Source organism: Microtus oregoni, unplaced genomic scaffold (genome assembly GCF_018167655.1).
Source record: "Microtus oregoni isolate MIOR12 unplaced genomic scaffold, Mior012 000006F_ref0000085, whole genome shotgun sequence".
Lineage (NCBI taxonomy): Eukaryota > Metazoa > Chordata > Mammalia > Rodentia > Cricetidae > Microtus > Microtus oregoni.
This window is the reverse complement of record NW_024543065.1, coordinates 56,495,949-56,519,739: the sequence shown is the minus strand read 5'-3', so window position 1 is coordinate 56,519,739 and position 23,791 is coordinate 56,495,949. Positions and strand designations below refer to the sequence as shown.

General features: G+C 53.2%; 1 protein-coding gene across 2 annotated transcripts in view; it reads left to right on the top strand.

Moving 5' to 3' along the window:
- Positions 1–23,791, top strand: part of Pak4 (p21 (RAC1) activated kinase 4) — a 39,172-nt gene that overhangs the window by 11,461 nt on the left and 3,920 nt on the right. The window contains exons 2-7 of one of the 2 annotated variants that reach the window (XM_041654678.1): positions 15,509–15,582; positions 17,392–17,656; positions 20,329–20,781; positions 20,926–21,366; positions 23,004–23,137; positions 23,391–23,517. In XM_041654678.1, the coding sequence (XP_041510612.1) occupies positions 17,453–17,656; positions 20,329–20,781; positions 20,926–21,366; positions 23,004–23,137; positions 23,391–23,517 (1,359 nt within the window). In that variant the 5' untranslated portion in view covers positions 15,509–15,582; positions 17,392–17,452. The remainder of the gene's footprint in view (positions 1–15,508; positions 15,583–17,391; positions 17,657–20,328; positions 20,782–20,925; positions 21,367–23,003; positions 23,138–23,390; positions 23,518–23,791) is intronic. The other variant, XM_041654679.1, reaches the window with a different exon arrangement.

Here is a 23,791-nt window from a genome sequence, read left to right as displayed (position 1 = left end):
ACAGGAGTAGAACTTGGGAGTGGATGCCTCAGTGTATGGAGAGGCCTGGGTTCACTGCCTGGGTCTGAGGGTTCCAGGGTGTCTCTTGGCTTTTGTCACCTGCTGCAAGAAGATGTGAGGGGCCTGCTGTGTTTATGGCAGGGGCAGGGGGTGGGCAGGAAAATGGGACAGAGGCAGAGGGACTGGCCAGCACACACACTCAGAAGCTCACAAAGCTCAACTTATTCTGCAGTGCAAAGTCTAACCCTGTATGAAGCGTGAAAGTCTCTGGGTTCACCCCAGCACCTAGGTACCAAGCAAACGTCCCATGTGCCACCCAGAACAGAGGGTAAGGGCTGGCAGCCGGAAGTGAACTCTCAGCGGCTCTCACTCATGGTTTTCAGCCCCTTCCTTCCCTTTTACTGCCCAAAGGAGAACAAAGAATCACCTGCTGCTCTGGGTCCCCTGCCCAACTAAAACAAAGTGACACCCCTGCAGTCCCTGCAACACCCCAGATCCTTCTCTAGGTGTAAACTGCGTATGGATAGCATGCGATTGACAGCTCTTGGCCACAGCTTTCTCTGTCTGGTATTTTGCTTTTGAGGGCTCACCAGCCAGTGAAGGAAGGAAGCATCAGCAGGCATGTTCTCCAACAGGGTCCCCCGCCTCCTACTACCCCCCCCACTCCCCTCCCTGCTCAGCAGGAGAGAACTTGGGAGATCCCTGGTCACCAAATGGGGGTTAGCTTTAGTCCTATGCTCTATAAAAGGGCTCTGATATCTCCTGGGGGGGGGTGACATAACTGAGCAGGATGGCTCTCTTTTCTGACCCTGACCCACCCTGTTAAGCTGGTTTACAAAGCCAATGGGGGGCCACTGTAGTGATTACTAGCAAGAGTCCAGATCAGCTGGGGTTTACCCCCAGTTCTGCACCGAGTTAGTAGTCTGGAGGCATGTGCAAACCCCACCACACCTCAGGGAACCACTGTGGAAACCATGTGAGGGTTAGTCCATCACAGTGATGCTCTCAGAAGAGCTGGCACCTCTAGTGTCCCCACTGGCAGTCGTGTGAGTTACTTCTCTGGTTTTTGTGCTCAAATACCCAACAGAAGCACCTGAAGGAAAGGTAGTCTCTCTGGGCTCAGATTTCATGACAGGGAAGGCAGCAGACTTGCTTTCTGCCAGCAGGAAGCAGAAAGGGACGAATGCTGGTGTGCTGCTCTCTTTCTGCTAAAAAAACTAGTGTGTGTGTGAGTGAGTGTGTGTGTGAGTGAGTGTGTGAGTGAGTGTGTGAGTGAGTGTGTGAGTGAGTGTGTGAGTGAGTGTGTGTGAGTGAGTGAGTGTGTGAGTGAGTGAGTGTGTGAGTGAGTATGTGTGTGAGTGAGTGAGTGTGTGTGAGTGTGAATGAGTGAGTGTGTGTGAGTGTGTGTGAGTGTGTGTGTGTGTGAGTGAGTGTGTGAGTGAGTGTGTGTGAGTGAGTGTGTGTGAGTGAGTGTGTGTGTGTGAGTGAGTGTGTGTGTGAGTGAGTGTGTGTGAGTGAGTGAGTGTGTGTGAGTGAGTGTGTGAGTGAGTGAGTGAGTGTGTGTGAGTGAGTGTGAGTGAGTGTGTGTGAGTGAGTGTGTGTGTGAGTGTGTGTGAGTGAGTGTGTGTGAGTGAGTGTGAGTGAGTGTGTGTGTGAGTGAGTGTGTGTGTGAGTGTGTGTGTGAGTGAGTGTGTGTGAGTGAGTGTGTATGAGTGAGTGTGTGTGAGTGAGTGTGAGTGAGTGTGTGAGTGTGTATGAGTGAGTGTGTGAGTGTGTGAGTGTGTGTGTGAGAGAGTGTGTGTGTGAGTGTGTGTGTGAGTGTGTGAGAGTGTGTGTGTGTGAGTGAGTGTGAGTGTGTGTGTGTGAGTGAGTGTGTGTGTGAGTGTGTGTGTGTGAGTGAGTGTGAGTGTGTGTGAGTGAGTGAGTGTGTATGAGTGTGTGTGTGAGAGAGAGTGTGTGTGTGTGAGTGTGTGAGTGTGTGTGAGTGTGTGTGTGTGAGTGAGTGTGTGTGTGAGTGTGTGAGTGAGTGTGTGTGAGTGAGTGTGTGTGTGAGTGAGTATGTGTGAGTGAGTGTGTGTGAGTGAGTGTGTGTGTGTGTATGAGTGAGTGTGTGAGTGAGTGAGTGTGTGTGAGTGTGTATGAGTGAGTGTGTATGAGTGAGTGTGTATGAGTGAGTGTGTGTGAGTGAGTGTGTGTGAGTGAGTGAGTGTGAGTGAGTGAGTGTGTGACACACCCACGCAGAGACCAGAAGAAGTCAGATTCTCTGGAGCTGAAGTCATAGGTATTGTGAGCCACCTAATATAGATGATGCGAACTGAACCCAGGTCCTCTGGAAGAGCAAGCAAGCTCTCTTAACCACTGAGCCGACTTTCCAGCCCCTCGCTGTCTACATTTAGGGGGTCTTCCCTGTTCAGCTAACTTTCTGTTTGTACCCTCATAGACACACCGAGAGGTGTTTCTGTGGTGATTCTAAACCCAGAAGTTGGCAACCATCAACAGTATGGTCCTTGTCGCCCTTCATTCCTTCCCTTGTCCCTTCAGCCCTGTGCCAGGTCACTTGCTAAGTCAAGGACCAGCACTCAGAGAACGCTTAGTCTAGGGAGGCCAGCAGGGTGACAGAAGCCTTTCCTTGAAACCAGAGGTGGCTTCCTGGAGGGGGAGACCTGTAGACCGAGGCCAGAAGTAGGAACATGAACTAGTATGTGGAAGAAGAAACCAGGGAAAGAACAGCACATTCAATGCTAAGAGATCTGAGCATGTGACATACACCTGCCAGCCTGGACTGCCTAGTGAGGCTTTGTCTAAAACAAAAGGAGGGATGAGATGGAAGCAGGTCTGTCATTTTAAATAAATGATAAATATTCTGAAGTAAACTTACATTTTTAGGGAACTGTAGGTTCCCAGTGCTGTTGTAAGGCATTCTAGATCTGCCACATCCTTCCCACATCTTCCCTCGGGGGTAACATCCCCAACCATGATGTGACTTCTGTCTGGTTAAGACTAAGCATTCCATCACAGTCGCTCCTCCCCACCCAAGGCCTGCTACGGCCACGCCCCTTCACCCTACTCTGGACGGATATCCACTGCCCAGTTTTAGAATTCTTTCATTTTAGGCTTGCATAAGCAGAATCATTCTACAGAGAACCTTCTGGAATTGTCTTCATTCATGCAGCCTAGTTCTCAGGAGATGCTCCCAGATGGTCGTGTGTGCTGGGTGGCAGTCAGGATACCCCAACGTGTTTCACCATCCGCCCCTGGAGGACATCTGCTTGTATCTAGTTTTTTGGCTATTACAAGGAGAGCCTCTGTAAATGTTCCCATAGTGTTATTTTGTGTGGAGCATAAATTTTCATTTTCTGGGACAAATACCCCAACGTGTAATTGCTTGGTGGTATGGCTGTTACAGGTTTTAGGGAGGATGCCAGGCTGTTTTTCAGAGTGGCTGCGCCATTTTCTGCTGCCATCAGCAGGGCAGCGCGAGCAGAACACGCCTTCTCTGCAGCTCGCCAGCATTTGCTGTTGTCCCGTCTTTTACTAACGCTTGTAGTAAGTGCGTAGCACGGTCTCACAGTCGCCTTAATTTGCAGCTCCCTAATGGCTAATGCTGTTGAGCATTTGGAGGCCTATTTGCCATCTGCGATGTCCCATGGTGGCGTGTCCTGTGGCTTCTGCTGACTTTCTTACTGAACTATTTCCTTTTCTACCGCTCAGTTCTTAGTGCTAGGCCTTGTCAGATGTGTGACTTGTAAATGTCTCTAAGTCTGTTGCTTGCCTTCTTTTCCCTTCAGTACTGAGAATTGAACCTAGGGCCTCTTGTGTTTGCTAGGCAAGCCCTCTACCACAGGCCCACACTTGCAGCCTGTAGCTTGTCTTTTTATCCCCTTCTCGTGAACTTTATTAGAGGAAAAGTCTTCTTTAAACAAAATAAAGTTTTGTTTGTAAATATTTTGCTTATTTATATGTATGGGTGTTTGCCTATAATATGTGTGCATGTATGTATATACACGTGGGCCTGACTGATACCTGGGAAGCCCAATAGAGGGCATTGGACTGGAGTTCCAGACGGTTGGGACCCCGCATATAGGTGCTGGGGACTGAACTTGGGGTCTTCTGGTAGAAAGGCCAGTGCTCCTTTTTTTTTTTTTTTTTTTAGTTTTTCGAGACAGAGTTTCTCTGTAGCTTTGGAGCCTGTCCTGGCACTAGCTCTTGTAGACCAGGCTGGCCTCGAACTCACAGAGATCTGCCTGCCTCTACTTCCCGAGTGCTGGGATTAAAGGCGTGCGCCACCACCGCCCAGCCCAAGTCCAATGCTCTTAACCGAAAAATTCTTAAATTTTGGTGAGGTCCCTACATTCATTTCTCCTTTTATGGTTTGTGCCTTTGGTGTGGCGTGTGAGAGCCCTGAGCTAGGTCCTGGGGGCTTCCTTCCAGTTTCTTCATGTGTGTAGTGCTGGGGATGGACCTAGGTCCCTGCACTTGCTCAGCAGACATTCTGTCACCCACTTCTGCACCCTGGGCCTCTTACTGTTTACCAGGCCTAAGTTGCCCAAGCTGGCTATAAACTTGTTCTTTTGTCCAGGAAGGCCTTGAATTTATTTATTTTTTTCTTTTTTTATATTTTATTTATTTATTATGTATACAATATTCTGTCTTTGTGTCTGCCTGCAGGCCAGAAGAAGGCACCATACCTCATTACAGATGATTGTTAGCCACCATGTGGTTGCTGGGAATTGAACTCAGGACCTTTGGAAGAGCAGGCAATGCTCTTAACCACTGAGCCATCTCTACAGCCCCAAGGCCTTGAATTTAGAATCCTCCTACCTCCACCTGTTTTGTTTTCTGGAAATCTTAGAGTTTTACATTTAAGGGCGTGATTGCTTATATATTGTGTGCAGGTTCCTAAGTGTGTGTATGGGAAGCCAGTTGTTCTAGCACCTTCTATGAATGCTACTGATCTTCTTTTACTGACCTTTCCAGTTACCACGGTCTGTTACCACTGCATACTTACTATTAAACAAGAAGAATAGCTAGGCATGCTGGCTTGGGCCTGCAGTCCCAGCTCTCAGAAGACAGAGGTAGGCGGTCTTTGCAAAGCTAGCCTGGGCTGGGTGGTGAGAGGGATAAAGCAGGCATTGGGCAGGCAGAAGAATCAGAAGTTCATTCATCCTCAGCAGCTGCCATGAGAAGGAGCTTGCTGTCCTCTTGTAGAGCTAAACACAAAACACACTCCATATGACTGATCCTGTCCACTCCCGGCGCACATTCAACAAGTGAAGGCAGGGGCCACGCATGGCTGCACACGCCTTTAATCTCAGCACTCAGGAGGAAGACGCAGGTGGATCTCTGTGAGTTTGAGGCCAGCCTGGTCAGCATAGTGAGTTCCAGGGCAGACAGGGTTGTGTACAGAGACCCTGTCACAAAACAAAACAAACAAACAAAAGCAAAACAAAAAAAACCAAAAACTGAAAGCAGGGACTGGAGAGATATTTGCACAACCAGTCCCTTGCAGTGTTCTTCACAGCATCCAGAAAGTAGAAACAACCTTGCATCTCTCCGTGAATGGGAAGAAAATTATCATTCAGCCATAGAAAGGGATGAAGCCTCTATCAGCACTACTGTGAGGCTGGACCTTGAAAACATTATCCTAGTGAGGAAAGCCAGGCATAAGGAAGAGCGATTGCATGATTTCTCCTGTCCCCGGGCCTGGAATAAATAGCACAGAGAGGCAGATGCTAGGAGAGTTGTGGGGAGGCTGAGTGGACGGGGAAGGGCTGAAAAAGCTGGGGTAGAGAGAGTGGCGATGCTTGTGCAGCTCTCAGTGTATTTAAAGATGCTGGGCTGCATGCACACTTCCCAGTGTTAAAATGATACATAATGTGTGTCTTTCACCACAGTGGGAAAAAAGGCACTTTTATCTTGTTAGTTTTCTGAGGCAGTCTCACTCACATGTGCCTCTGGCTAACCTTTGCCTCCTGGTGCTGGGTTTAAAGCATGCTGCACCACACCAGGCAGAAGATCACGTCATCTTTAAAGCCCAGTGCATTGAGGCTGGAGAGGTGACTCCGGTTAAGAGCATTGACTGCTGTTGCAGAGGACCCACGTACAGCTGTCTATAACTAGCCGGGCGGTGGTGGCGCACGCCTTTAATCCCAGCACTCGGGAGGCAGAGGCAGGCGGATCTCTGTGAGTTCGAGACCAGCCTGGTCTACAAGAGCTAGTTCCAGGACAGGCTCCAAAGCTACAGAGAAACCCTGTCTCAAAAAAAAAAAAAAAAAACAACTGTCTATAACTGCAGTTCCAGGAGATCCGATGCCCTTTTCTGACTTCTCTGGGCACTGCACACACACGTGTGCACAGACATAGAAGCAGGCAAACACTCATACATAAATAAAAAATAATCCCTAAAGAATAAAACTAGTGAGGTCATGTTGGTGGGAGTGTTTCTGGGCTCTCCGCGCTCCAGCACTGATCCGCAGGTCAGGTCACGGCTCACTGTCTGCTCTCTGTTGTGCAGCAGACTTCAGTATCAGGTGCTGAGCCGTTTCCCCCTTGGGCCTGGTTCAGACAGTTTGGAACTTCTCCAAGATAGTAGAAGTTCATCCTTGCCACCTCCCTTAACTTTGTTCCCAGTGTCCCCCTTATCACAGTGTCACTGTGTGTGTGCATGCTCATGTATGTGCATACGTGTGGAGGTCAGAGGTTGATTTCCTCAGTTACCTCCACATTGTTGAGGCTGGATCTCACCATTTGCATGGAATGACTAGCTACTGAGCTCCAGGTATCAGCCTGTCCCCACCTCCCCAGAACTGGGACTACAGACACATGCACCATGCCCAGCTTTTCACGTGGGTGCCCGAAGCCAACCCAGGTCTTTGTGCTCTTCATAGCAGGCAGTCACCAACTGAGCCATCTCCCTAGTGTTACTTTTCTTCGTAGATGGAATGTCCTCCTTCATAGCTCTCATTCTCCTGGCTGCCTTTCTCAGCTACCTGGCCTGTGCTCCATCCTGGCTACTTTTCTCCACACCCACTCTGATCTTCTGGATCACACCGTCTCCAAGCAGCCTCAAACTCATGCCTAACCCTGGCAGCCTGCCGCAGCTCCCCATGGCCTGCCTCCACCACTTCATCTTCCCCTCACCCTGTCCTTGCTGCCCACCGCCCAGCTTGTCAGCTGAATTCCAGATCTCATGTGGTGGGACTTCTGGTCAGAAGCCCCACAGGGTGGCTGGTGGACACTGATGACCCCTTGCAGAGGGACCAAGTACAGGGGAGGAGGTTGCATGTGGCTGTAGCAGGCCACTGGGTAAGGGTGGGAGGAAATGAGGGTGGTCGTGGGCATGGCCTGGGGGCTCCTAGTGGGGAGATGGCTGTAGCTGTGAGGCCCTAGTTGGTTTTCAGCAGAAAGAGACATGGTCAGATTAGCGTTACAAAGGTCTCCCTGACCCAGCAGAAAACCAGGCAAAGATATTGAATAGACACTTAGCAGAAGAGGACATTCTACCAGCTTCTGTGAGCATGAAAGGATGCTCGGTAGACAGAAGAAGAAAATGCAGACGCAACCCAGGCTGAGCTGAGTGGTGAGCTGGGCAGACCTCTCCTGTCCTGCAGAGCAGAGATGGACAGCTCTGATGATGCATGTGACTGGTGGTGGCCCTGGACTTGCTGAGGGTGCTGGGAGCAAGGCAGTCCTGGTGCAGGGCCACTGGCATCGCACACAGATGCTGGAAACACTTGCAAGGTGCCTGCTGTATCCTGTTAGCATCCCTGCACTGCTGATGAGAGTAGAACACAAGCTGCCAGGCTGGCCCCATGGGGCTGCCCAAGCCACCACTGCCAGAGTGAGGGCTGGCATTCCGCAAAATGAGGCACGTTGAGATTCATAAGATACACATCTAAACACGCGTACGTAGTCTTTTCCTTTGAAACCGTGACTGGATGTTGGGCTGTGTGCTGAAATACCTCACACACTAACATTACAGCAGAACAGTTACTGTCTCTTGCCCCCTCCCAGGGAAGAGACAAGTGGTGCCATCATTCTGCACTCTCAGAAGCTCCTGGTCCTTCTCCTATGCTGGGAATTTAACACAGGGCCTTGTGCATGCTGGACAAGCGTGCTACCGCTGAGCCCTGCATGCCCCAGCCCCTCCCTGGTAGAGTCTAAGCAGGGCTCTACTGTCAGACTGCCCTCCTTTTACACTTTGGTAGGGGTGAAATAAGGTCTTGCTTGCTGTGTATCCCTGGCTAGCTTGGTATTTACTATATCATATCCTAGGGTGACCTCATATGACAATCCCACTGCTCAGCCTACTGAGTGAACCACCACATCTGGCTATTTTTTGTTTTTGTTTTTTGATACTGAGATAGGGTCTCATCTAGTGCCCCGGATGATCTTGAGTTCACTGTAGTCCAGGCAGCCTTGAACTTGTGATCTTCCTGACTCTTGGGACCATCATCCTTACCCCTTCCTCTTTGGTTTTGCCACCTTTGACAAAGTCTGACAGCCACCTCCTTTCCACGGGTTTTGTGCTTTATCAAAATAGTGTCCTAGGCTTTTTTATTGAGACCCACCCCCATGTAGTCAGACTGTTAGCTCCCCATGCTGTCATTCCAGGGACCCAGAAGATCACACCAAAGGGTGTTTGTCTTGTTTCCTATGTCTGGTGACTGCTCTAAACCTTTCCCCGGGCCCACGGACTGACATGCGTTGCTTGTGTTGTACTCAGGAGAACTCTTGCCAGGTCCCTGGTGTGTTTCCACCTAACTGGTGCTGCCAGAGTCCTCCCTCCCAAGTGCCAGCTGTGTGGCAGGGCGTGTTTTGGAGTAGGTAAAGGTTCTGTGTATATAGTGTGCTGCATTTTGTGGGGTTCTTTTAAGGGCTCAAGTGTACTCATGGAACACATGTGTCTCTCCAAAGGAAAAAACCAAGGTGCCTGGGGAGAGTGTATCCTGCCTCTGTTTACCCTTTGGTACCTTTTGGCATTGGTACCATGTGACTGTGTCCTCAAGACAGGAGAGATGAAAAGGAAAGGGACGGGGCTGGAGAGATGGCTCAGTAGTTAAGAGCTTTGCTTGCTCTTCCAAAGGTCCTGAGTTCAATTCCCAGCAACCACATGGTAGCTCACAGCCATCTGTAATGAGGCCTGGTGCCCTCTTTGGGCCTGCACTGTATACATAATAAATAAATAAATCTTTAAAAAAAAAGAAAGAAAGAAAGGAAAGGAAAGAGACAGATAAGCTCCTGTGTGACAAACCGTGATTAGTGAGTCATGCTCTCAGCGCTCCTCTTAGACCTGTCTCCTGGAGCTGGCCAGAGCTGGCCAGGCCGCACCACCTCCCCCACCAGAGCCCAAACCTGCCGGTCTGGTTGGTGGGGGGAGGCCCTACCTAACTCTTCTCTGGGTGGTTGCTTCCTAGATGCCCTGCCCCCAAGGGGAGGCGGTGACCAGAGACCTGGGGCTTTAGGCTCTTCCAGGCCTTGTTCTGAAGTGGGGAAGGAGTGGGACTGGAAGGACACAGGCAGCTCTTGCCGCTTGCTGGTGGTCCTCATGGCCCTTCATAGGGGCTCCACAGACCGTGCCCTGTGCTCATTGGTCCAGAACCTGCCTTCTAGGTGCCCCCCCCCACCTTGGGACAGGGCATTTTGGGCCAGATTGCCTGCCACCAAATATGCACGGAGCTTGGTAAATTTGGGGGCTACAGACAGTAGTAGACAGAGGTCAGACGCTGTGGCCAGCCCAGAGGCATGTGTGGTTCAGCCGAGGCTGATAGGAAATGCTTGCTGAGCAAGTACAGGAGGCGGGCTCTGGTTGTACCCAGAATGACAGATCCTTGCACTGAAAACGATTGCACAGGAGACCTCTGCTCAGGGCCAGCAGCCAGCTGGGCTTCTCAGAAGGGGGTCAGGAGCAGAGGTAAGGGAGGAGGCCACTCCCAGAGTGGCTGTTGTTCAGAATGGAGGCACCAAGCAACACTACCTCATTCAGAGCAGCTGGTTAAGGGTACAAGCATCAGGGGGAATGACCTGCCTCTGAATCCTGGCACTCAGCTTCCCTGTGTTCCTGTGCTGCCTTAGGCCAGTCACATAACCTCTGGACTTTCCGGTTGCTCTGCTGTAAAGGAGGCCTGCTAAAGCAGCAGGCCTTTGCTGGGCAGTGCTGAAGCCAGAGGACTTGGGCATGAGCACAGCTCCTTCAGGTGAGCTGCTCTCCCCAGCAGGGTTCATGGGGTTGTATTGGTCCCAGTCTCCGCACCACCATTCTCCCTCCCATCACCCATCTCTCCACGTTCAGCTCCCCTGCTTGTACCACTTGCTACAATCCCACCAGGGAAGGAAAGGGGATGGTGTTGCACGGAGAGAGCTCTCTCAGGTTTTTAAGTGGATTTAGTCCATCACTTTGGCGCCAAACTGTTGCAAGGAGAGAGCCACTTATTTGTTCTGGCTGCCCGGCTAGCTTACACTCAAAATAATCACACAGAAATTGTATTAATTAAAACACTGCTTGGCCCATTAGCTCTAGTTTTTTATTGGCTAATTCTTACATCTTAATTTAACCCATTTCTATTAATCTGTGGATCGCCATGTGCCAGTGGCTTACTGGCAAGATTCTAAATGGCGTCCGTCTCAGGCTAGAGGATCCATGGCTTCTCCCTGACTCTACCCTTCTTCCCAACATTTAGTTCTGTCTTCTCCGCCTACCTAAGTTCTGTCCTATCAGGCCCAAAGCAGTTTCTTTATTCATTAATCAATAAAAGCAACACATGAACAGATGAACCTCCTACACCAGGATGGGGCCCACCAGGCTCTCTAGCTACTCCCCACCTCAGAGGGCCCACATGCAGCCCTCAGTTCAGCCCTAGGTCTTCAGAGGCCTATCCTGCACCCAGCTCCTCCCCCATTGTCTCCAGAGCAAGGTCCAGTAGCCACTCCGTGTGCAGCCTGGGTAAGCCCCACCCGCTTTCGTGGGCCCTGTTATCCAACCTGTGTGTGGAGGGGGAGTTGGTAGGATGAGTGTGCCTGTTGTAGTGGAGGCAAGTCCTGCGAGACCAGGCTGTGGCTGGGGTCCCTGCCAACCTTCCCCTCTGTCCCTCAGCTATGGGCCACCCTCCCAGGCCTACTGGCTCCAGCCCCACCTCCCGCCTCCCTGCTTCCCGCCCTCTGTGGGTGGGAGCCACAGCTCCAGTTGAGCTGTTACCAGAGCTAGGCTGTGTCCCCACCACTGTTAGAGACCTTTGGGTGCAGAGCCAGCTGGCCAGTCTCAGGGTACCTTCAAGCCCGTCTCTCTTTTTGCACTGGGAGGTCTGGCCACCAGTTGCCCTTGGAGCAGTGGCCCAGGAAGCAGGAGAGAATGGTAGAGGTAAGCATGCTGCCTACAGCCCTTAGGAGAGGGCGGGGCTGGCCACTGGAGCCAGTGTGTGTGGGATGGCCACACCTTTCTTGAGTCCAGGGGTGGGGTGACTGTTGTTCCCATGTGTGAGGTGGCAGGCTCCTGGGAACTTGGTGTCTGAGCACAGGCCCCTGAACCTCTGCAAACATCTTCCTGATGACTCTTGAGTGGACTGGTGTCAGACATTAGGAGCTCATTGCTTGCTGTGCATGGCCCTGCGCTTGGGTGGGTCTCAGGGTCTAACCTTGTAGCCTGGGTTGTGGTCCTCAGTACATCCTTCAGCAGGTTTAGCAGTTGCTAGACCCAGGGATTGTGTGTATATGTGCAACTATGCACCTGCAGAGACGCTGGGGCTCTTATGTATCATAGCTCCTGTGGTATCTTTAGGGAGCCCCTGCCTCTTTGGGGTGAAGAAGCTCTTCATGTTTCAGAGCGGCCCACAGTGGGCTGCACAAGGGTCCCCGGCCCTTCCACTTGCTGAGCACTTTCTCTGAGCCTGGGCCTGTAAGCTACTTCCCTGCATCCCCTTTGGTGCCTCCTAAGCTTCCTCCTCCAGGCTGTGCAGGTACCTGTGTTTGGGGAGCAGGAACTCAGTTCTGAACTCACCTTAGCACGCTCCAGAGTGAGCACCGACCCAGCCGCTGGCTCCGCTGCTCTTGTGCCACGACAGCTGCACTTGTGCTCAGGATGCTATGAGGTGGAGGGTGGATGACTATGGGCTCCAGCTAATCAGGGGTTTTCAGGGTGACTGCATGTATCTATCTGTCCGTGGGCTTGTTTGGTTTACTGTCGCAGGGCCTGTGATGTAGCAAGTGTGTGTGTATTAATAGCTATCACTGGCTGCATGGTAGCGGAGGGTCTTTGTGGTGGCCTGGTGTGTGAGGTGGCATGTCCGAAGAGGGACAGACCAGGAGCCTTCTTTCTGCCTCTCTTCATGCAGGGCTTCAGGGGAAGAATAGAGGAAGCCTGATCGGATGTCTCCAGCCCTCAGAGCTCACGTATGCTCTTAGGTTTTCTGTGGCAGCTTTCCCATCTTAGGCACTATGGGGACGAGCACAGGACAGCTGTGCCTGGCCAGATTAGAGCAGTGGCTGGCTGGGCAATTCTCGTTCAGCCTTACTCTGCAGTTCACCCTCACTGCCCCGTGGTGCACACAGCTGGCTGTAATGGCCCTACTCCTGTCTTCTTGAGGTTCCCAGTCAAGTGGATGAGACAAACCAGTCCTCAGACTGTGGCAGCTTGTCATACTCCCCATCCCAACTCTGGGGAAAGTGACACTACCACATATATGCTAGGAGGGGGACTGTGACAGGTGTCCTCGTTGTGTTCTCATTTAGCCGTTATTTCATGCCGCAGCAGCAGCAGGGATAGTAGCGGCAGCAGCCTGTGGGAGGACCATGGCCATCCCTAGTCTACATACCTTACTTGTGTCTAACTGTCCTAACAGGTCGGGACTGTAAAACAGAGGGTGCACTGAGGCAGGGAGGGCTCTTTCGGAGCTGGTGGTTCATTCCTTCTGGGAGTATGGGAGTATAGGAGGAGCATTTGCTTCTCAGGAAAGGTTGGAGTAGAGCAAGGGGTGCAGGGGGTAACTGGAAAACATGAATGTCCCACAGCTTGAAGAAGTTAAGAGATTAAAAAAAAAAGAACAAAGCTGAAATAAGCATTTCCAAATATAGTACAGTTTTGCTGCATGTCTTTAATCCCAGCACGGGAGACAGAGGCAGGTGGATCTGTGAGCTCAAGGCCAGCCTGGTCTACAGAGCAAGTTCTAGGACAGCCAGGAGCCCTGTCTCAAACAAAACAAAAAACTAAATATGTATTACAGTTTTTAGTGTGTGTCTTGGCTGGGTGGAGCTGCCTGTCGTACTGCTCCATCTGTCTGTCTTCTCCATGGGTACCTAGTCACCCCTTCACATTTGGGGTCCAATAAGGTACTCCAACACTGGCTCAGAATAGCCCCTACCTGAGGTTTCTGGCACCCAGGCGGCTTGTGTGGTGACTTCCCAGGGCCACAGGTCCTCACGGTAGTGATGGTCATGTCAGCACTAGAGCAGAATGAAGTACACTTGTGACAGGGATGGCTTCAGGCATCTTTTCTATGGTCAGCTGTCTCACCAAAGGTCCTGGGAGGGGTGGCCAGGAGGCCCATTCCCCATGGGACCAGGACAGCCTTGGTAGGAGGTGCAGGGGCAGAAAGGCAAAGTCTGGAGCCAGGGAGGTAGAGGCAGCACGGTGGTCAAGCCCAGGCTGTGATGCTTCCCAGGTTCAAATCCTGGTAGCCTCTCACTGACTGAGTACCTGGACAGGGGATTTCTTCCTGGAGTCTCAGTTTCCTTCCAGACAACTGGGATGATGACCCTTCTGTTACAGGACTGTGCAGATGGCATGGGGCTGGGCACCACAGACAGGGTCTGCCTATGCCAGAAGGAGGGGCCACAGGAGGCGTCCTGCTCTAATGTCTACCCTGGCTTTGCCCCTGGCTAAATGAGGACCTTTGCCTCATTTTCCTTATTTAAGGCATGTGCTCATGGCCTCTTGTGGATCAGGAGCAAAGGTTGAGGGATGCTGGGAAAAGTGGTTCAAAGAGAGGTAGCATACAGTAGGTGCACATTCCTGCTGCCTGCTGTCATCGTCATGGTGATTAGCACTGAGCACTCCTAGCTTCGGTCCTAGAGGCTCTGGGCCATGCCCTAGTGCCTTGCTTGTTTTGTGTTCTTCGTGACTCCTTGTAAAAGCTGCTGGAAGCAGCTACTGTCATCAGCATCTTAACAAGAGGAAACTGAGGCCTGAGTGTGGAGTTCTTTCCCTGGGGTCACACATTGAGCTTCCTAGCATGAGCTGTGGGCTGGGTCTTCTCAGATAGAAAAATTAGGTCATGCTATGCTAGCTCAACGGGTTTTGAGGCCCGGGCTGCTCAACTCTGAAGTTCCTAACCCACAAGGTCAGGAGCTGCCTAGGAGAGCCTGGGTGTGGCCTACACCAGGTCATTATAAACATGGCCAGTTCCTCTGTTTGTCCTTCCCTCCATGTGCTGCCCAAAGGAAGGGGTGGCCCAGGCAAATATCCGGAGGTGTGCCCTTCCGCCTTCTGCAGAGTCACAAGTGGCTGCAGTGTGCAAGGGGGCTTGTAGGTTATGGGTGGGGTCTGTGTGTGGGAGCACGGGAAGGCACTGCCTCATCTCCCCCACTTTTCCATCCTGAGAGCCTCCCTGGGTTTGGTGAGAGATCATAGTCTGGGAGCTGCCTTGGGCTGCCTGGATGTGGGAGGGGGGAGCGGAGAGTAGAGCCAAGAGTTCAAGATGGGGAGCAAGCTAGACACCAGGTCATAACGCCTGCCTCCACACCATGCCAGGCAGCATGAGGCGTGCCTCTGTTGGGGTTGTAGAGACAGGCCTGGCTTCAAGGAGGCCGGGGAAGGGGTCTGGGTAGCCTGGTGCAGAGGTCAAGGTGATGGGAATGAGCCAGGCAGGAAAGGCTGGGAGGAGGGGTGCTGTGCGGACAGAGAAGATTGGAAGCCAGAGGTGCCCATTCAGCTCCAGCTGTCCCAACCCTCAGTCAGAACCTCTGGACTAGCTGGGAAAGCCCTGTCCAGACCTAGGGCTGGCCACCTGCCTGCCTCTTGGGATCAGTTGAGACAGGCTGGCTGCTGAGCCCCCCCCCCCCCCCCAAACTGCCTTGGCTATGCTGCCAAACCGGTTTCCCTGGCTTCCTGCCCATTAATGTCCTTGTGGGCTGAGCTGGTGGCTCCCCAAGAAAGAGAACTGTGCCAGGAGGTGGGGCTCCCTGAACACTTCCCCAGCAGACTCTCGCTAGGGCTGGGGCTGAGGCTTGGTGCTGGCCCTGTACCTGTCCTCCACCCTGTCAGGTACTGGGAAGCCAGGTTTGGGCCTCCACTCATGGGCGACTCCTATAGGAAGCCTCCCGTTGCCCATCCCTCCATGGCTGGTAGCACTTTGTCAGCCCAGTCCCTACCCGTGTGCACTGCCACTATCTAGGGATGGGTCTGTCTGGCCACGTGGACACCTGAGTGGCCATAGGTTGTCATCATGTCCCACACTCGCCAGCCAGGGTACGGAGGGTTAGGGAATGAATCAATGACGTCTTCTTTCCTTTCTTGTAGATGATTAACTCAAAGCCCCAGGAGGAGACGTCACCTACGCAAGGGTGTTTCTAGTCCAGCCAGCTTCAGACCAGGTCTGTGCGACTGCAGGGCTCCTTCTGTGGGCCAGTCTTCCTGGCATGAGGGGTGAGAGTGAGGGGCAGAGGAAGGGGCAGCTTCTTGTGCCTCGCCTGCCAGGCTTCCTCTGTGGGGTGCCGCCATCATCCTCTCCTTCATCTGGGCAGGAGCCTAGGGCCTCCTGCTTACTGCGCAGAGCTCCACTGCAGAGCTATAGCCCAGACCTTTCGTATTTTATTCTGAGTCCGTCTCACCAATTGTCCAGAGTCACCTGAATTCACTCTCCACCCAGGAGAGCTTCGGGCTTGCCACCTCCTGCCTCCTGCGTAGCTGAGTCTGTGGATGGATGCCAGCCTGTGGCCCTGGCCGTGCCCATCCTTGGACTCATTGTCGTTGGTGTTATTTGTTTTTAATTTACTTTTAAAGAATTATTAGTTTTTAAATGTTATGTGGGTGTTTTGCCTGCATATAATCTGTGCATCACATGTGTTCCTGGTGTCCAGATCAGAAGAAGGCATCAGATTCTGCTGGAACTAGAGTTACAGACAGTTGTGAGCCACTGTGTAGGTGCTGGGTATTGAAACCGGGTCCTCGAGAAGAGCAGTCAGTGCTCTTACCTGCTGAGCCTCTCCAGCTTCCCATCCGTTTTTTTGAGACAGGATCTCTCTATGTAGTCCTAGCCTAGAACTCACTATGTAGACCTGGCCTTGAACTCACAGAGATCCACCTGCCTCTCCCTCCAAGTACTAGGATTAAAGATGCGTGCCACTATGCCTGACTCAAGGCTTTTATTTGTGGCTGGTACTATCTAAGTGCCCAATTGAAGACCCAGGCCCTAAATATAGGGTAATGTCACATTGTGGAGGGGCATCCCATGTGTCTGTAGCCACTGGTTGTTGTGACCAGACTGGAGGGGGGGACTGCTCGCTGTACACACTGGCATACTCACAGTGTGCCAGGCCCAGGGCTAGACCAGGAGAACTGTGTGACGGGCTAGTTTAGGCACTGTTAGCATGAGTGAAGTGGGGAGACAAAAGACACTGCACAAGCACCACCACAGGTTCCCCGTGTGTGGAGGACGTCTGAAGGTGATGTGATGGCCGGTAGGCTGTGTGGTTGGGGGCTTGGTGATAACTGAAGGAGGAAAGGGAGGGAGCTTGGGGGATAATAGGGAAGGGTGTCCCAGCCCTGAAGTATGAGAGCTTATGGGAGATGTGGTCTCTGGCCACGAGAAGGATGCTAACTGTAACTGTGAGTAGGGGACAGCTGAGCCTGACTCCTACTCAACCTGTGGGTTGCGACACCTCTGGGCTTGATTGACCCTTTCACGGGGGTCACCTAAGACCATCCGAAAACACACATTACAGTTCATAACAGTAGCAAAATTACAGTTATGAAGTAGCAACAAAAATAATTTTATGGTTGGGATCACTACAACATGAGGAACTGTAATTTATTTATTAGTTATTTTTGTTTTTCAAGACAGGGTTTCTCTGTGTCTCTTTGGCTACCTTGGAGCTCACTCTGTAGATCAGGCTGGCCTCGAATTCACAGAGATCCACCTGCCTCTTCCTCCCTAGTACCGAGGTTAAAGGCGTGCACCACCACAGCCCAGCTGAGGAACTGTATTAAAGGGTCTCAGCGCTAGGAAGGTTGAGAACCACTGCTCTGGTTGCTCGTGAGAAACCCACAAAAGTAGAGGGCCCAGGAAGAGACTACTGCCCCCTGCTGGTATGTGGGAGAGAGAGCTGCTGAACCTGTCGGGCAGAGACAGAGTGACAGACCACCTGCCTCTGGTCCCACCTCCCTTGGCTTCCCTCCTACAGGTGCCTGTGAGAGCCCAAGCCACCCACGTTCGCACATTTGCTGTGCTAGGGCCCTGGAACCATGTTTGGAAAGAAGAAGAAGCGGGTGGAGATCTCGGCCCCATCCAATTTTGAACATCGTGTGCACACGGGCTTTGACCAGCATGAGCAGAAGTTCACAGGGCTGCCCCGCCAATGGCAGAGTCTGATTGAGGAGTCAGCACGCCGACCCAAGCCCCTCATTGACCCCGCCTGCATCACCTCCATCCAGCCTGGTGCCCCCAAGGTAGCCATCACCATTCCTACCACACAGCCATGCTGCCATAGCGACCCAGCCCTTCAGTCTTGGCCTCCTTGCAGAACCACCTCTGTAACTTAGTGCTAGCCTTCCACCCACCAGCCCCATCCAGGAAGTCCACGCTGGCCCCAGCATCACACACTCAACCGTGGTCTCCCCAGTGCTTCCTGACTTAGGAGACAGCCCCCTCCCAGACAGCTGCATCCCGAGGGCTGAAAGGGAGCAGCTGAGGCAAGTGTAAGCAGGAGAGAAGCTGTGGCCCCAGTGAGGCACCAAGTCATTCAGTCTTGTGGGGGTTTCCTGTCATCCTGAGCAAAATGGCAGGGCTGGAACGGGACCTGAGGTCTGGATCCAAGGTCTCTCCCTACCCTTCCTCTACCTCCGTGTGCAGTGAGGAATTGTGGTCTCCTTGCCCGGCACAGACTGTAGCCACGCAGGCCTAGTGATAAGAATGCCCCTGCTGGGCCTGCTGAAGCCAACTTTGGAGCTGGATTCAGTCCACGGGTGGTGGGGCCCCGGGGAGCACAGCCACGCTTGTCCCCAGTGGGTGGAGTTGGGTGTGCCTGTGGTCAGCAGGCTGGGTGCCTGGCACTGCAGCTGACTCCTCCTCTCCCAGCCACCAGCCCAGGCCTGGCAAGAAAGAGGCAGAATCAACAGGGTGGCCACGGCCACGGTGCTTGGGCCCAGGCGGGCACCTTTCTTGTTTCTGTGGCCCTCGCAGGGTCACGTGAGAGCCTTACCTTCTCTCCATTGCTTAGAAAGCCCCTCTTGTGATCTGATTCTATGTGGACTTCTCATGTATGACCCGGGCCAGCTGGGAGCCAGCAACTGCCTCTGGAATAGCCCTGCATTTCCGGGCCCACCCCAGGCCCTTCATGGCTCACAGGGCTCTGTGGCCATTTCTCACAGGTTATATCCATGCTAGATGTCCCCAGAATTTCACCCCTGCTCCTTGCACCCTCCACCCCTCCACCCCCCCACTTCCAGCCTGCAATGGGACAACACTGGCCCTGATTGACATGCGGGCACCTTAGCTGGTACTGCCTACACGTCCAAGGTTCTTGGCCACTGACCCCAAGTCTAATTCCAAAGCCTGGCAGGTGTCCATTGAATGAAAAAAGAAATAAAAAGGAGGGCATGACTGCTGCCAGGTGTGGTGAGGGAAAACGTTCATTGTAGATTTGAGGGAGAGCATAGCCAGAGTGGACATGGCTGGGCCATGTGAGGAGAGCGGGAGGGGAGAGCCAGGAGACCAAGCGGCCAGGAGGGTGAAAGGTAAAAAAGGTAAAAGGGCCGGCTCAGCAAAAATGGCTGGATTATCTAGAGAAGGGCAGCTGGGGAAGGGCTGCCTAGCCCCTGGGCTGGAGAAGTTTAGGGTAGGGGGCAGCATATGCCATCCAGAAAGATCCTGTAACAGGTAGGCACTGAGGGATGCTGGGAGAACCTGGTAGCCAGGTCAGCTTCAGGGTGTTAAATAGGCACCTCAGCTATTTGTCTGGGGTCTGAGGCCCAGCATCCACTTTTCTTCTCTGCACAAGGCCAGGCTTCTAGGCAGGCAGGCAGCCAGTGCCCCAGACAGGCTGGAACCACAGGTTGTTCCTGTGAGCTCAGCATAACCCTCCATCTGTTAGAGGCCGTCCAGGTCCTGTCTCTCCCTGCCACCTGGGGGCAGTGGTGGGACAGCTCCCCAACGTGTGTGTGTGTGTGTGTGTGTGTGTGTGTGTGTGTCTGTCTGTCTGTGTGTGTCTGTGTGTGTGTCTGTACGTGTGTGTTCTGCTTCCCTCCTCCCTTCCTCCAAGCTGATGAAGGCCGAGACATAGGTGGGACCATAAAAAGCAGCAAGAGCACTCAGTCCTTGGAAGCTCACTGGTCCAGCAGCCTGGTGGGTACACAGCCATGTCAGCTGGCACCAAGAGCCCACAGGGAAGAAGGAAAGAGCCAGAGACCTGCAGGGCTAGCATTTAAGCTAGGAGTTAGAGAGTCCTCAGAGACCTGGGGGAGGGAGTGAGGCCCCGGTGGAGACGTTTGGAAGATGTGGGTTGTGGGCAGGACAAAGAGCTGCTGGGTGCATGTCTGGTGTACTGGGAAAACTGAAGAAGCTGTGTGCCTGGGGCTGAGGGTATAGAGGAAACATGGTGGCCATAACTCAGTGGGGGCAGGGACGTGTGAGGGCTGGTGGTTCTCAGTTGATATTTGCCACATAGCTCCCAGGCCTCCTGGCCTTGACTTTAGGCTGTGGGCTTTCTATTCTATACCCCATCCTTTGCCCTAGGGGATCAGAGTGCATGGTTTGGGGGTTAATGATGCTGGCAGCCTGCAAGAGAGGAAGTGCTGAGCCAAGTGGCCTGTAATTTGCAGCTTTCATGGGTTGATTACAGGCTGTGTTTACCTCCCTTGCCCCAGTCCACAGGGCAGAACCTGCCATCAGGCTGGGAGCCAAGAAAAGTCAAGAGGCACTTGGGGGAGACCCTAGAGTGGGTGATGGGCATGAAAGCAGTTCTTGGGGCACTGTAGGGTCCCCGTCACCCCACCTCATCGTCACCACATCATCACATCACTCGTCTCTGTCTTGTTTTTGTGTTGTATTGTCTTGTTTCTGTGTCGGATGCCACCTGTGTCCCCTCCTTCCTGGCCTTACCCTGCCATTGCCTGGACCCCAGACCATCGTGCGGGGCAGCAAAGGTGCCAAGGATGGGGCCCTCACGCTGCTGCTCGACGAGTTTGAGAACATGTCGGTGACGCGCTCCAACTCCCTGCGCAGAGACAGCCCACCACCACCTGCGCGTGCCCACCAGGAGAATGGAGTGCTGGAGGAGCGGGCAGCCCCAGCCAGAGTGGCCGCAGACAAGGCTGGAGGAAGAACCCGGGCCACAGGCCACAGCGAGGCAGGCAGTGGTGACAGACGGCGGGTGGGGCCGGAGAAAAGGCCCAAGTCTTCGAGGGAGGGCCCAGGAGGGCCCCAGGAGGCCTTCCGAGATAAGCGCCCCGTCTCCGGGCCTGATGTTAGCACCCCCCAGCCTGCCAGTCTGGCCAGCGGAGCGAAACTAGCAGCTGGCAGACCTTTTAACACATACCCACGGGCTGACACGGACCACCCACCCCGGGGTGCCCAGGTAACCCCACTTCAACACCTCAGTGTCCTCTTCCCTTGCTTCCCTTTCCCCAGCCACATCCCATCCTGACCGCGCACGTGTATCATCCAGCTGGGGAGAGCTAATGCAGCCTCCACTCACAGCACCTCCTTTCTTCCTTTGCAGGGGGAGCCACACAATGTGGCCCCTAATGGGCCATCAGCCACGGGCCTGGCTGCCCCTCAGTCTTCATCATCCTCCCGGCCTCCCACCCGAGCCCGTGGTGCTCCCAGCCCAGGCGTGCTGGGTCCCCATGCCTCTGAGCCCCAGCTGGCTCCCCCAACACGTGCTCTTGCTGCCCCTGCTGCACCCCCCGCCCATGGGGCCCCTGGGCCCCGCTCACCACAGCGGGAGCCCCAGCGAGTGTCCCATGAGCAGTTCCGGGCTGCTCTGCAGTTGGTAGTGGACCCAGGGGACCCACGTTCCTATCTAGATAACTTCATCAAGATTGGTGAGGGCTCCACAGGTATCGTGTGCATAGCCACCGTGCGCAGCTCAGGCAAACTGGTGGCTGTCAAGAAGATGGACCTGCGCAAGCAGCAAAGACGTGAACTGCTCTTCAATGAGGTAGGCGCAGTCCGGGAGCCCAGCACTGTCCTCCCCTCACAGCTGTCCCCACCCAGCCCAAGGCTCCTGCCTGTGCCTCTGTCCCACCAAGTGCCCATGACCCAGGCTGATGTGTTCCAACTAGTCCCTGTGTTCTCCCTTCCAGACCGCTTCTCTCAAGGCCCCTGTCTCTGGGAAACCCATCATACCTCACTCTGGACCACAACCCAGTACCCCTTCCCTCCAGTCCCCCACTTCTGTGCAGTCTCTCTCCCCTTGGGCTCCTACTCTAGCTTTTCTCTCAGGTCTACCCTGGACATTCTGTATGTGACATCCAAGGGAGGACTCTGACACTGAAGCCTTCACAGGCTTAGTGTGTGTCTCACGTAGTCCAGCCCTGTGGTTGCTGTCTTACTCTTCGGCTCTTTTACTCCTTCTTGTTTGGCAGGGGGGGGGGGGGGGGGCTGCCACTCAGCTCCCAGATAAAACACATGGAGGCTTATCCTTTCTTATGAGTGCTGGCCTTAGCTTGGCTTGTTTCTAGCCAGCTTTTATTAACGTAAATTAAATTAACATAAATTTTATTAACGTAACCTTTGGGCTCTTTCCTTACTTCTGTATGTCTTATGTTCACTCTTACTCCGTGACTGGCTAGGTGGCAGGTCCCTAGTATCCTCTCCCTGTTCTCTCTTGCTCCTCCTCTCAGATTTCTCCTCACATGTATCCTCTCTGCCTGCCAGCTCCAGCTATCCTTTCTCCTGCCTTGCTACTGGCTGTTCAGCTCTTTATTAGACCAGTCAGGTGTTTTAGACAGGCAAAGTAACACAGCTTCACAGAGTTAAACAAATGCAACATAAAAGAATGCAACACATCCTTGCATCATTAAACAGATGTTCTAGAGCATAAACAAATGTGACACATTTTAAGCTAACATTCCACAGCACAGCCTCTTGTCCTGTTATAGCCTGTTCTGTCTAGCCCATAGCTAAGCACTTGGTTCAACCCCACTTCTGGCTCTGAGTGTCAGCATCTTGGCATCCATCGTAAAGGCAGAGAGAGGTGTATGTAGGAATGACAGGTCCCTCCTGCCTCTGCCATAGGAGGCCCGAGGTCCAACTCAGAGGCTGTCCAGCTGCTTGTCTATCTCCTAGCTCTTCCTCCACAACCTTCACCTGTTCCTCACACCACATCCCAGTGCTCCATCCACACCAGGAATTCCTCGTTATGCTAAACTGATCACTATAAGCATAGTGTTCCCTACCACACCCTCAGCTCCTAGACCTTTCCCTCGCCAGTTGGTCCTTCGTCTAGCTCTCCACTCGCCTTCCCCTGCACACACACCTTTTAATTTAGCTTTTCTTCCTACCTGCTTGTCCTCTTCTCCCCTGTGTCCCCCTGATGGTCAGAACACTCAAAGACCAGTCAGGACCCGTCAGGATTAAAGAACCTGCATGGTGGGATAGGGATCCAGAGTGTACCCCTAGAATGGAGGAGTATGCCTCAGGCTGCCTTCAAAGTATTCTTGGCTTTGGAGAAGGGGACAGCTGGAGTGATCCGGTTTGCCCCAGTGCAGCCTGCTAGAAGGCAGTGAGGCTAACTGGCGCCAGCCGTAGAGGAAGAGCCGATGCCCAGGCTCCCATAATGGCTGCCCCGCGCAGGTGGTGATCATGCGGGACTACCGGCATGAGAACGTGGTGGAGATGTACAACAGCTACCTGGTGGGCGACGAGCTCTGGGTGGTCATGGAGTTCCTGGAAGGAGGCGCCCTCACTGATATTGTCACCCACACCAGGTACTACTGGGCAACCTGCTGGCTTCTGTGCTCCCAGGGGTGGAGCTGGGACCTTCCAGAGTGTGGGTGGGACAGTGAAGCCAGGCTCACAGGATGGGGTCATCTTAGCTCCCCAGCCCCTATTGAGATAGGTCCTCTTGACCTCTTCATGTCCTGAAGCAGAGTAGGGACCTCTCAGCTCCCCACCCTCACCCCAGGGCCAGACATTCCCAGCAGGGCCCTGTCTGCCCAGTTGCTCCTTCTTCCCACGCAGGATGAATGAGGAACAGATTGCCGCCGTGTGCCTTGCTGTGCTACAGGCGCTGTCTGTGCTCCATGCCCAGGGCGTCATCCACAGGGACATCAAGAGTGACTCCATCTTGCTGACCCACGATGGCCGGGTAAGTGGGAGAGTGGCTAGATGTCGGAAGCGGCTTTTGTCATTTCTTTTGCCTTTCAAGACAGTTTCTCTGTGTAGCCCTGGCTATCCTGGAACTTGTTCTGTAGTCAATGCTGGCTTTGAACTCAGAGACTGCCTGTCTCTGCCTCCCAAGTGCTGGGATTAAAGGCTTGCATCACCAAGGCCCAACAGCTTTTCATCTTTTTTGACTGAACAGCTTGAAGGAGAAAAGTGTTGTGTTGTGTTTTGTTTCTGAGCATTTCAGAGGTTTCAAT